The sequence below is a fragment of the Ranitomeya imitator genome, chromosome 6, assembly GCF_032444005.1.
Source record: "Ranitomeya imitator isolate aRanImi1 chromosome 6, aRanImi1.pri, whole genome shotgun sequence".
In the NCBI taxonomy this organism is placed as follows: Eukaryota; Metazoa; Chordata; class Amphibia; order Anura; family Dendrobatidae; genus Ranitomeya; species Ranitomeya imitator.
The window spans coordinates 196,207,116-196,219,452 of record NC_091287.1 but is presented as its reverse complement, the minus strand read 5'-3'; the positions used below and the strand labels follow the sequence as shown (position 1 = coordinate 196,219,452).

Sequence of the window (12,337 nt, the reverse complement as noted above, 5' to 3'; positions counted from 1 at the left end):
CAGATTTTACCTCTGTGGATTTCTATAATGGAGGGGTGCAGAAACGCTGCAGAACTGCACAAAAGAAGTGACATGCACTTCTTTGAAATCTGCAGCGTTTCTGCGCAGATTTTTCTGCACCATGTGCACAGCTTTTTTTTTTTCACATTGATTTACATTGTACTGTAAATCACAGTGCAGTTCTGCAGCGTTTCTGCTGCAGAAAAATCTGCTGCAGTTCTGCACTAAATCTGCATCGTGTGCACATACCCTAAGGGTATGTTTCCACTATCCGGATTGCCGGCGCTTTGGACAGAGCGGAAAACTCGCTCCGCCCAAAGTGCCGCCCCCTTCTATACGTGCGGTGATTCCAGATGTGTTCACTGCACACACCCGGAATCTCCGCACCCCATTCATAGGGCCCTGTGATTTAACTTGCGGCTAAAATAAATATCGGCAATCCACAGTTTGCCTATAGACGCACACAAAATTTGGGTGATATATTGGTGCATAATCGCATTACACCGGAGGAAAAAAATTGGCTAAAAACCACCTCCAACCCAGGAAATTTTAAGTGCGGGATTTGCAATTACTGCCGGTTTCATTTACCGTATATACTCGAGTATAAGCCGAGATTTTCAGCCCAAATTTTTGGGCTGAAAGTGCCCCTCTCGGCTTATACTCGAGTCATGATCGGTGGGTGAGGGGGAGAGAGGACTGTCGCATATTTGCCTGCTTCCGGGGCTCCTGGCGCTCCCCCTGCCTGTCCCATGGTCTACGGGTGCCGCAGCTTTTCCCCTGTTCAGCGGTCACGTGGTACCGCTCACTAAAGTTATGAATATGGACTCCACTCCGAAAGGGGTGGAGCCGCATATTCATTCCTGTAATGAGCGGTGCCAGTGACCGCTGACAGAGGAAGAGGCTGCGGCACCCGGAGATCATCTATCCGGGATAAGGAGCCAGGGACGCCGGGAGCAGGTATTACATATTTACCTGTCCACGTTCCACCCGCTGGTCGCCGCTCCGTCTTTCCATCCTCTGCACTGACTCTTCAGGTCAGAGGGCGCAATGACGTTCTAATCTGTGCGCTACAGCTTTATATGGAGCATCTATGGGGCATCTATTGGGCCATAATGAAAGGTGCAGAGCATTCTATATGGAACAGCTATATATGGAGCATCTATGGGGCACAGTTTTATATGGAGCATCTATGGGGCCATAATGAACGGTGCAGAGCATTCTATATGGCTCCCCTCTCTGCCTGCAGCACCTCGGTATTCACCGCAACCATGTCTCAAGGTAACGTTACACTAGTTTGAGCTCACTTAATGCATTTGCAATTACGTTGCCTTGACTCTGTTATATATCCCCTGCCACTCATGACACTTTTAGGGGATTATTACAGTGGTGTACCCATTATTATCTTTTTGTGCACATTTGGGAGTATTACCCCAGTGCATTATTCAGCATTTTTGGTCTGCAGTCAGTGTAGGGTGCTCAAATTTTCTTCATGTTATCGCTAGCATTGTATTTTGTCATCTTTTACATGCTATTTTTTAGCTGCTTCTCTCTGTAACTTGTTTTGTCTTTGTATTGTTATATTCTATAGCATTTTTTGTATATTTGATACTCTAATAAAATTATGTTTATATTTATTTCTTTCGTACCTCTATTTGGCATGCCCAGACCCTTGGTCTGTGACCTTCCCCTATATGATCCTCGTTGGATCTAGGGATTATCTGAGTGTCTGGAGCAATTTTCTAGGTATATATGGCACAGTTTTATATGGAGCATCTATGGGGCAATAATCAAAGGTGCAGAGCATTATATATGGCACAGCTTTATATGGAGCATCTTATGGAGCAATAATGAACAGTATGGAGCATTATACGTGGCACAGTTTTATATGGAGCACCTATAGGGCAATAATGAAATGTATGGAGCATTATATGTGGCACAGCTTTATATAGAGCATCTTATGGGGCAATAATGAACGGTATGGAGCATCTATTTTTATTTTTGACATTTACCGGTAGCTGCTGCATTTCCTACCCTAGGCTTATACTCGAGTCAATAAGTTTTCCCAGTTTTTTGTGTCAAAATTAGGGGGGTCAGCTTATACTCGGGTCAGCTTATACTCGAGTATATACGGTAACACATAGTCCTCTCAAAATAGGTCCCTTAGAACATAGAATTAAAGACTTTATTTCAAGTAAAAGTAAAAATGTGGTGTATATCCTCTATTGCCCCTGCTCTTTTTATTATATAGGGAAGACTATTCGCCCTATGTGTACGAGGTTTAGAGAACATTTTAGTTCAATAACCTCAGGAAAAGGTTCTTTGCGCCTTATTAGTCATATGCAGGAACTTACCTAAGCTGCAGACACAGCCAGAATCCTTTAGCTTTCTGGGACTTCCCAGCCACTGCGGGACCCATTTGATACGGACTTATACGTATACGGACTTGTATGGACCTTTTGGACTGTCCTGTGTAGGACTACTGAGGGGACCCATTGGTACCCCTTCTGACCAGATAACTTCCCTGATGATGCTCCCCCATCGGAGTTAAAACGCGTAGGGAGAAGAGAGACATTTAGGGCTACACTTTGGTTGGTGGATTCCCATAACAGGGCTCACTCGTGGCCTGTCCTTGTTAGGACAGGAGTTCTTCTAAGGGTTCACAGGGAAGATAGTGGCAGTATACCTTTCCCTACCCTTGGCCCTTAGCAATCTGGAACCACCACCCTCATGGAGTTTAAGGGATTTTTTCCATATGTCCGTCTGAATTGGTAAGACTGATCCAATCTTTTATCTCGAGCACTGGTTCACTTGAGCACTTTTTGTTTTGTTCATGTATGTGTCTTGTTAGGATCCGAGCTTTTACTTACATTTATTAAGCGGATATCCTCCATAGCTATTCCTGCATTTTTCCTGAGGGTACAGACGAGGCTAGTTCTTGTATAGGCCTTAGCTATTCCGTCATATGCAGGAAAAGCATGATGCTAACCCTGGGTTGTTGAGCTTTGCAGGTTTAGAAATATTTAAGTACCCTTCGAGGAGAGGAAACCACAGTAAAATTGTCTTGCAACATGAAGCTGAATGGGTTATGAGAACAAATGCTCAGGGTCCAAATTAACGCCATGCAACGCGTCCGTTAGCGCGCCCATTAACAGCAATGGGGACGCGCATCACTAGCGCGTGCCATTTTCGGCACGCGCTAGCGATGTGCCGGTGTTTTGTGGCACGCCGCGGACGCTGCTTGCAGCGTCCGAGGTGCGCCCGAGGTCCGTTCCCCGCTCTCGCAGGTCGGAGATCTACGAGAGCGGGGACGTTTAACGCGACCCCTTTATAAAACATTGCGTTAGCGCAATCCGCTAGCGCTAGGCGCTAAACGGATTGCTCTAACGCAATCTGAACCTAGCCTAAGGCAGGGATACAGATAGGCCTCATGTAGGTTATGTGCTAGACCTTTGGTCAATTTTCTATTTTGGCTATTTTTTGCCAATGTTGTCACTGGGAAGGTGTTTTTTAAATTTAATAATTAAAAGATATTTATGAGGTACACAAACTGATATTTGAACTGATCCCATAGATTACTACAGGAAAACAAGTTGTGGTAGATTGGCCTTAGAGAGGAATCAAAGAAGCATGCAAACTTCTAAGGCTACTTCAAAACTTCTGTCGGTACGGGACCGTCGGCCGTTGTGCTAAATTTAGCACAACGTGGGCAGTGGATGCAGTTTTACAACGCATCCGCTGCCCATTGTGATGAGCAGGGAGGGGGGCGAAGTTCTGGCCGCGGATGCGCGGTCGGAAATGGCGGACACGTCGCACAAAAAAAGTTACATTAAACTTTTTTTTTTTATGCGTCGCGTCTGCCAAAACACGACGCATCATTCGCATGACGGATGCGATGTGTGGCAATACGTCACAATGCATCAGTAATGCAAGTCTATGGAGAAAAAACGCATCCTGCGGGCAACTGCAGGATGTGTTTTTTCTCCAAAACGACGCATTGCGACGGCCGTCAGAAGACGGAAGTGTGAAAGTAGCCTTAGCTGACCATGAACGCAGATAGATGCACATCAGCTGTGTCCAGCTCAGGGTAAACACCAGGACACAAGTTATACTGCATGCCCACGATCAGGCATAGAAGCGGATTGAATGCATCCAATGACTGGCTATGGGGAAAACTGCCACATGCCACAGGTGAGATTTCGCAGGGGTAAATAGAAGCACAGTGGGCTTGGGATTGCTATATACCCCATCCACTGTGTTAACGCAGCAGTTTGGACACAGTCCAGGCGAGCTGCATCCAAACCGCTGCTATTCCGGATCGTGGGCACAAAAGCCTAAGAAGTGGAAACCCCACCTACAAGGCAAGGGGTAGAAGTGCGCAGCCAACAATGATGGCAGCACTGGGTAGGCCAGTGTGAGCAGGAATCATACAGGCACACATCTGTACAGTGACGGGTACCGTTATGGCGCGCTTCCTTCTGCTGCTGGGCTGCAGCGCCTCCTCTCTCAGCTGCTCGCTGAGGCGAATGGACTTGATCCTACAATTGGTGTCGGTCACATTATCCGCTCGGGGTTTTTTCTTTCCAACCTTCAGTTTTACTTTCTGAAAATCCTGCTGCCGTTTTCTTTTATTCCCCATAGCAGAACTAAGGCAGGCTATAGTTTAGTCAGAATGAATGGCGCCTATAATAAGTTGCGAGTTGCTGCCCTGGCCGTCAACACTGCATCACGGCTCCCCTCAGTCAGTCAGCGTCTCCCTCAGTCACAGCAGCACGCAGTCTCGCCCGCTCATCTAGATAAAGCTTTCTATTTCCGGGTCACAGAAAACTACTTCCTGCAGTCCCGTACGGAAAGCGCAGGCGGACATTACGACGAGGGATCTCAAGACACTTAGATGTCCAGAAAGCTGAGATTCTCGTTATCTTCCTGCAGAAAGGGCCATAGTAGCAGCACGCTGCATTGCGATTATTGCCAGTGTGACCCGTGCTGCTGAGAATGTCCCAACTATTTCCCATAATTGGAAAATACCTTGTGCCCCTAGCGATCAGGTGCTGAACAGCAGAGGGCCATGGGCGGCCCCAGGCGCCAATTTCTGAGGAGGCGCCAAAATTGGCAGACAATGAACACATCATGGCGATCATGCGGGACCTCCGTGCGTACAAAAGCCGGCAGCGCTTTGGATGGAGCTGCGTCCATAGCGCTGCAAACACTGAACCTGGAAACATTCCCTTATTATGTGTCCACGTTCAGGATTGCATCAGGATTTGTAAGCCAAAACCAGGAGTGGAACAATTAGAAGAAAAGTATAAGGGTATGTGTCCACGTTCAGGATGGCCGGCGGTATCGCCGGAGCGGCTTAGCCGCTCTGCGGTAAGCCCCGCCCCCTTTCTGGGACGCGATGATGCCGGATGTGTTCATAGCACACATCCGGCATCATCGCTCCCCACCATAGGGCCCTGTGATATATCTTGCGGCGACGCAAGATATACAGACATGCTGCGATCTGAAAAGACGCGCAGCATGTCCGGAGTCGCAGGGCCGCCGCGTGCGTGTTACCACGCATAGTGGAGACGGGATTTCATTCAATCCCCTCCACTATGCTGTAACATCTGGACGCTGCGTGTCTGACGCTGCGGCTCTATGCAGCGTCAGACACGCTGCGTTTCCTGCACTTGGAAACATACCCTAATAGAAACATATGCTCCACTTTTGCATTTATCACCCACTCCTGGTTTTGGCTTACAAATACTGATGAAAAATCCTGATGCAATCCTGAACGTGGACACATAAGTGTATGTGTCCACCTTCAGGATGGCCGGCAGTTTAGTCGGAGCGGCAAACCTGCTCCACGCTAAGGCTACGTTCACATTAGCGGTTTGCGTCGGGCGACGCATGCGTCATGCGCCCCTATATTTAACATGGGGGACGCATGCGTTTTTGTGTAATGCGTTGTGCGACGCATGCGTTTTTTTGCCGCAAGCGTCGGGCCAAGAAAACGCAACAAGTTGAATTTTTCTTGCGTCCAAATTTCGGCAAAAAACGACACATGCGTCGCAAAACGCAGCGTTTTTGTGTGCGTTTTGATGCGTTTTCATTTGCGTTGCGTCGCCGACGCAGCGGCGCACAACGCAAATGTGAACGTAGCCTAAGCTCCGCCCCCTTCTGGGACGCGATGATCCCGGATGTGTTCATCGCACCCCACCATAGGGCCCTGTGCTATACCTTGCGGCGCCACAAGGTATACGGACATGCTCGATCTTAAAAGACGCGCTGCATGTCCAGAATTGCAGGGCTGCCGGGTGCGTGTTACCACGCATAGTGGAGACGGGATTTCATTCAATCCCCTCCACTATGCTGTAACAACTGGACGCTGCGTCTATGCAGCGTCAAACACGCAGCGTTTACTGCACGTGGAAACATACCCTAAGGCTGTCGTCACACTAGCAGTATTTGGTCAGTATTTTACATCAGTATTTGTAAATCAAAACCAGGAGTGGAACAAATAGAGGAAAAGTATAATAGAAACATATGCACCACTTCCGCATTTATCACCCACTCCTGGTTTTGGCTTACAAATACTGATGTAAAATACTGACCAAATACTGCTAGTGTGACAGCAGCCTAAGGCTTGGTTCATATTGCGTTAATGTGACTGCGCTAACGGACACCGTTGCACGGCGAAATTAACGTCGTGCAACGCATCCGTTAGCGTGCTCATTAACAGCAATGGGGACGCGCATCACTAGCGCGTGCCATTTTCGGCACGCGCTGGCGATGTGCCGGTGTTTTGTGGCGCGCCGCGGATGCTGCTTGCAGCATCTGCGGCGTGCCCGAGGTCCGTTCCCCGCTCTCGCAGATCGGAGATCTGCGAGAGTGGGGACGTTTAACGCGACCCCATAAAACAACATTGCGTTAGCGCAATCTGCTAGCGCTAGGCGCTAAATGGATTGCACTAACGCAATATGAACCTAGCCTAATACATCAAAAACTGCACCACAAACATTACAGAAATACACACCAACCCCTGGGTGGAGTAAGATTTCTGGGAAAGATGCGCCACATTTATTAAAGGGAACCCGTCACCCCCCTCAGGCGTTTGTAACTAAAAGAGCCACCTTGTGCAGCACTAATGCTGCATTCTGACAAGGTGGCCCTTTTAGTTATGCTCCCTGCACACGCTGAAATAAACGCTTAGAAAATGTGTGAAATCGTCCCGGAGGCAGGTCTTTCCCCCCTAATCAGATGCAGCACAGCTGTCACTCCGGGCCTGTGCGTGCCGGGCGTCGCCTCCTCTTGCTTCATTAGGCTGGAGTCACACTCAGCGTAAGACAATACGGTCTGTATATTACGGCCGTAATACGCTGAAAAGTCCCCAAAATAGTGGTCCGTAGCTCCTCCGTAGGCAGGGTGTGTCAGCGTTTTTTGCGCATGGCATCCTCCGTATGTAATCCGTATGGCATCCGTACTGCGTGTTTTTCTCGCAGGCTTGCAAAACCGACATACGGCTATACAAGGGATCCATGTGTAAAAAAAAAAAAAAAACATATATACTGTATATATATATATATATATATATATATATGCCAGTAGACACATATATGTATATATATTATTACTTCATACAGCGCGAGATAGCTTTAAAGCCGGTAATTCAATTACCGGCTTTTGCTATCTCCTTCCTAAACCCGACATGATATGAGACTTGGTTTACATACAGTAAACCATCTCATATCACCGTTTTTTTGCATATTCCACACTACTAATGTTAGTAGTGTGTATATGCAAAATTTGGCCGTTCTAGCTATTAAATTAAAGGGTTAAATGGCGGAAAAAATTGGCGTGGGCTCCCGCGCAATTTTCTCCGCCAGAGTAGTAAAGCCAGTGACTGAGGGCAGATATTAATAGCCTGGAGAGGGTCCATGGTTATTGCCCCCCCCCCTGGCTAAAAACATCTGCCCCCAGCCACCCCAGAAAAGGCACATCTGGAAGATGCGCCTATTCTGGCACTTGGCCACTCTCTTCCCATTCCCGTGTAGCAGTGGGATATGGGGTAATGAAGGGTTAATGCCACCTTGCTATTGTAAGGTGACATTAAGCCAAATTAATAATGGAGAGGCATCAATTATGACACCTATCCATTATTAATCCAATACTAGTAAAGGGTTAAAAAAGACACACACACACACACATTAATAAAAATTATTTTAATGAAATAAAAACAAAGGTTGTTGTAATAATTTATTCTTCGCTCAATCCTTCTGAAGACCCTTGCTCTGTAACTGTCAGATCAGTGATGTCCCCCCTGGGGCAAAGTCAAAAAGTAAAAAAAAAAAATTCCACATACCGTATATACTCGAGTATAAGCCGAGATTTTCAGCCCAAAATTTTGGGCTGAAAGTGCCCCTCTCGGCTTATACTCGAGTCAAGGTGGGTGGCAGGGTCGGCGGGTGAGGGGGTGAGGGCGCTGAGGCATACTTACCTAGTCCCAGCGATCCTCGCGCTGTCCCTGCCGTCCCACGGTCTTCTGTGCTGCAGCTTCTTCCCCTCTTCAGCAGTCACGTGGGACCGCTCATTACAGAAATGAATAAGCGGCTCCACCTCCCATAGGGGTGGAGCCGCCTATTCATTCCTCTAATCAGCGGTGCCGGTGACCGCTGATAGAGGAAGAAGCTGTGGCACCGAAGACCAGGCAGAGGGACAGCGCGAGGATCGCCAGGACTAGGTAAGTATAGCATATTCACCTGTCCTCGTTCCAGCCGCCGAGCGTCGCTCCATCTTCCCGGCCGGCGCCTCCATCTTCCCGGCGTCTGCGCTCTGACTGTTCAGGCAGAGGGCGCGATGACGCATATAGTGTGCGCGGCGCCCTCTGCCTGATCAGTCAGAGCAGAGACGCCGGAAAGATGGAGGCGCCGGAACGAGATGCCGGGAGCTGCAATCAAGGGAGGTGAGTATGTGGTTTTTTTTTTTATTGCAGCAGCGGCGGCGGCAGAGATTTATGTGGAGCATCTATGGGGCACAGTGAACGGTGCAGGGCACCGTATATGGCACATCTATGGGGCACAGTGAACGGTGCAGAGCACCGTATATGGCACATCTATGGGGCACAGTGAACGGTGCAGGGTACCGTATATGGCACATCTATGGGGCACAGTGAACGGTGCAGAGCACCGTATATGGCACATCTATGGGGCACAGTGAACGGTGCAGAGCACCGTATATGGCACATCTATGGGGCACAGTGAACGGTGCAGAGCACCGTATATGGCACAGCTATGGGGAAATATGAACGGTGCAGAGCACCGTATATAGCACAGCTATGGGGAAATATGAACGGTGCAGAGCACTGTATGGCACAGCTATGGGGAAATAATGATCTATTTTTATTTTTGAAATTCACCGGCAAATGCTGCATTTCCACCCTAGGCTTATACTCGAGTCAATAAGTTTTCCCAGTTTTTTGGGGGGGTCGGCTTATACTCGGGTCGGCTTATACTCGAGTATATACGGTATATTAAAAAAAAAAAATTCCTAAATTATGAAAACAAATATATTATGCCCATAAATACATTTCTTTATCTAAATAAAAAAAAACAAAAGTACACAACACATATTTAGTATCGCCGCGTCCGTAACGACCCAATCTATAAAACTGTCCCACTAGTTAACCCCTTCAGTGAACACCGTAAGAAAAAAAAAAACGAGGCAAAAAACAACTCTTTATTATCATACTGCCGAACAAAAAGTGGAATAACATGCGATAAAAAAGACAGATATAAATAACCATGGTACCGCTGAAAACGTCATCTTGTCCCGCAAAAAAAGAGCCGCCATACAGCATCATCAGCTAAAAAATAAAAAAGTTATAGTTCTGAGAATAAAGCGATGCCAAAATAATTATTTTTTCTATAAAATAGTTTTTATCGTGTAAAAGCGCCAAAACATAAAAAAATAATGTAAATGGGGTATCGCTGTAAACGTACTGAACCGAAGAATAAAATTGCTTTATCCATTTTACCAAATGCGGAACGGTATAAACGCCTCCCCCAAAAGAAATTCATGAATAGCTGGTTTTTGGTCATTCTGCCTCACAAAAATCGGAATAAAAAGCGATCAAAAACTGTCACGTCAGAAAATGTTACCAATAAAAATGTCAACTCGTCCCGCAAAAAACAAGACCTCACATGACTCTGTGGACCAAAATATGGAAAAATTATAGGTCTCAAAATGTGGAGACGCAAAAACTTTTTTGCTATAAAAAGCGTCTTTTAGTGTGTGACAGCTACCAATCATAATAGGGTTAGGGTTGGGGCCACAGTTAGGGTTGGAGCTAAAGTTAGGGTTGGGGCTAAAGTTAGGGTTAGGTTTGGGGCTAATGTTAGGGTTAGGGTTTGGATTACATTTACGGTTGGGATTTGGGTTTGGATTAGAGTTAGGGGTGTGTCAGGGTTAGGGGTGTGGTTAGGTTTACTGTTGCGATTAGGGTTAGGGGTATGTTTGGATTAGGGTTTCAGTTAGAATTGGGGGTTTCCACTGTTTAGGCACATCAGGGGCTCTCCAAAAGCAACATGGCGTCCAATCTCAATTCCAGCCAATTCTGCTTTGAAAAAGTAAAACAGTGCTAATTCCATTCCGAGCTCTCCCGTGCGCTTAAACATGGGTTTACCCCCACATATGGGGTATCAGCGTACTCAGGACAAATTGTACAACAACTTTTGGGGTCCATTTTCTCCTGTTACCCTTGGTAAAATAAAACAAATTGGAGCTGAAGTAAATTGTTTATGAAAAAAAGTTAAATGTTCATTTTTATTTAAACATTCCAAAAATTCCTGTAAAACACCTGAAGGGTTACTAACTTCTTGAATGTGGTTTTGAGCACCTTTAGGGTGCAGTTTTTAGAATGGTGTCACACTTGCTTATTTTCTATCATATAGAGCCCTCAAAATGACTTCAAATGTCATGTAGTCCCTAAAAAATATTGGTGTTGTAAAAATGAGAAATTGCTGGTCAATTTTTAACCCTTATAACTCCCTAACAAAAAAAATTTTGGTTCCAAAATTGTGCTGATGTAAAGTAGACATGTGGGAAATGTTACTTATTAATTATTTTGTGTGACATATCTCTGTGATTTAAGGGCATAAAAATTCAAAGTTGGAAAATTGCAAAATTTTCTACATTTTCGCCACATTTCCGTTTTTTTCACAAATAAACGCACGTTATATCAAAGAATATTTACAATTATCATGAAGTACAATATATCACGAGAAAACAATGTCAGAATCGCCAAGATCCGTTGAAGAGTTCCAGAGTTATAACCTCATAAAGGGACAGTGGTCAGAATTGTAAAAATTGACCCGGTCATTAACGTGCAAACCACCCTCGGGGCTTAAGGGGTTAAATGAAGATCCCTGGGAAGTGCATCAAACTGACACGTTTTAAACTTAAAAAAAACTACACACAAATCAAACCTTAATCATCACCAACAAACAGCTTTAAAAACTTTACAAAAAAATTAAAACATTATTAAAAACTCAGACAAAGATAGCTCCATTGTCACACTTGATAAATTACTTTGTGTCAGAAATACTCCATATGTTTAAGGATTCTGATATCTATCGTAAACTTGCAAGTGTTCCTACTACAATAAGGCCGGGTTCACATTGCGTTCCCCCAGTCTGTTAGACTCCAATGACTCCAATGTCGGACGTATCGCTAGCGCACGCCCACAATGGGGGTGCGCTAGGGATGTGCCGTCATTGAGGGACGGACCCTGAGACGCGGGCTGCAGCGTTTCCGGGTCCGTCACTGCTAGCGCAGATAGAGCTAGCAGATGCTCTATCTGCGCTAGCGTGATGGAGAATGTCGGAACTTGCGTTAGCAGCCCGTTTAACGTATTTGTTGAACGGGCTGCTGTAACGCAGTGTGAACCCAGCCTAAGGGAAAATTGACACAACTCCAGACTGAAGGCATTGATTCAGGGGTCATCAACATTAAACAATCGGAACATTTTAATCCTAATTTTCTATGAATTCCACTTTTTCATTCCCTGCCCAAGACACACAAACACATTTCCACCTCCAATCAGACCTATTTTTTCTGGCATAGGTTCCCTATCAGAAAATCCGTATGAATGGTTGGATGAACAATTACTTAGCTTTTTGCATGGCACTGTATAGTTTGGGGACCTGAGCTGAGAGATCTACACCGCTCATGTACTTATTATAATCCAGGATACAATGTGGCTTTGGGACTTGTGTTATGGTACCTCAGGACAAGGGAGCTGTTGTCACGGTGTATGGTGGACAAGAGAAGGACATCCCTCTTGTCCTTATACCCGACCACC

At 46.1% G+C, this 12,337-nt stretch overlaps 1 protein-coding gene across 1 annotated transcript in view; it reads right to left on the bottom strand.

Moving 5' to 3' along the window:
* Nucleotides 1-4,975, bottom strand: part of TEX10 (testis expressed 10) — a 633,649-nt gene extending 628,674 nt beyond the window's left edge. The window contains exon 1 of the mRNA XM_069730421.1: nucleotides 4,457-4,975. Coding sequence (XP_069586522.1) covers nucleotides 4,457-4,636 — 180 coding nt within the window. The 5' untranslated portion in view covers nucleotides 4,637-4,975. The remainder of the gene's footprint in view (nucleotides 1-4,456) is intronic.
* Nucleotides 4,976-12,337: the final 7,362 nt, after the last annotated feature.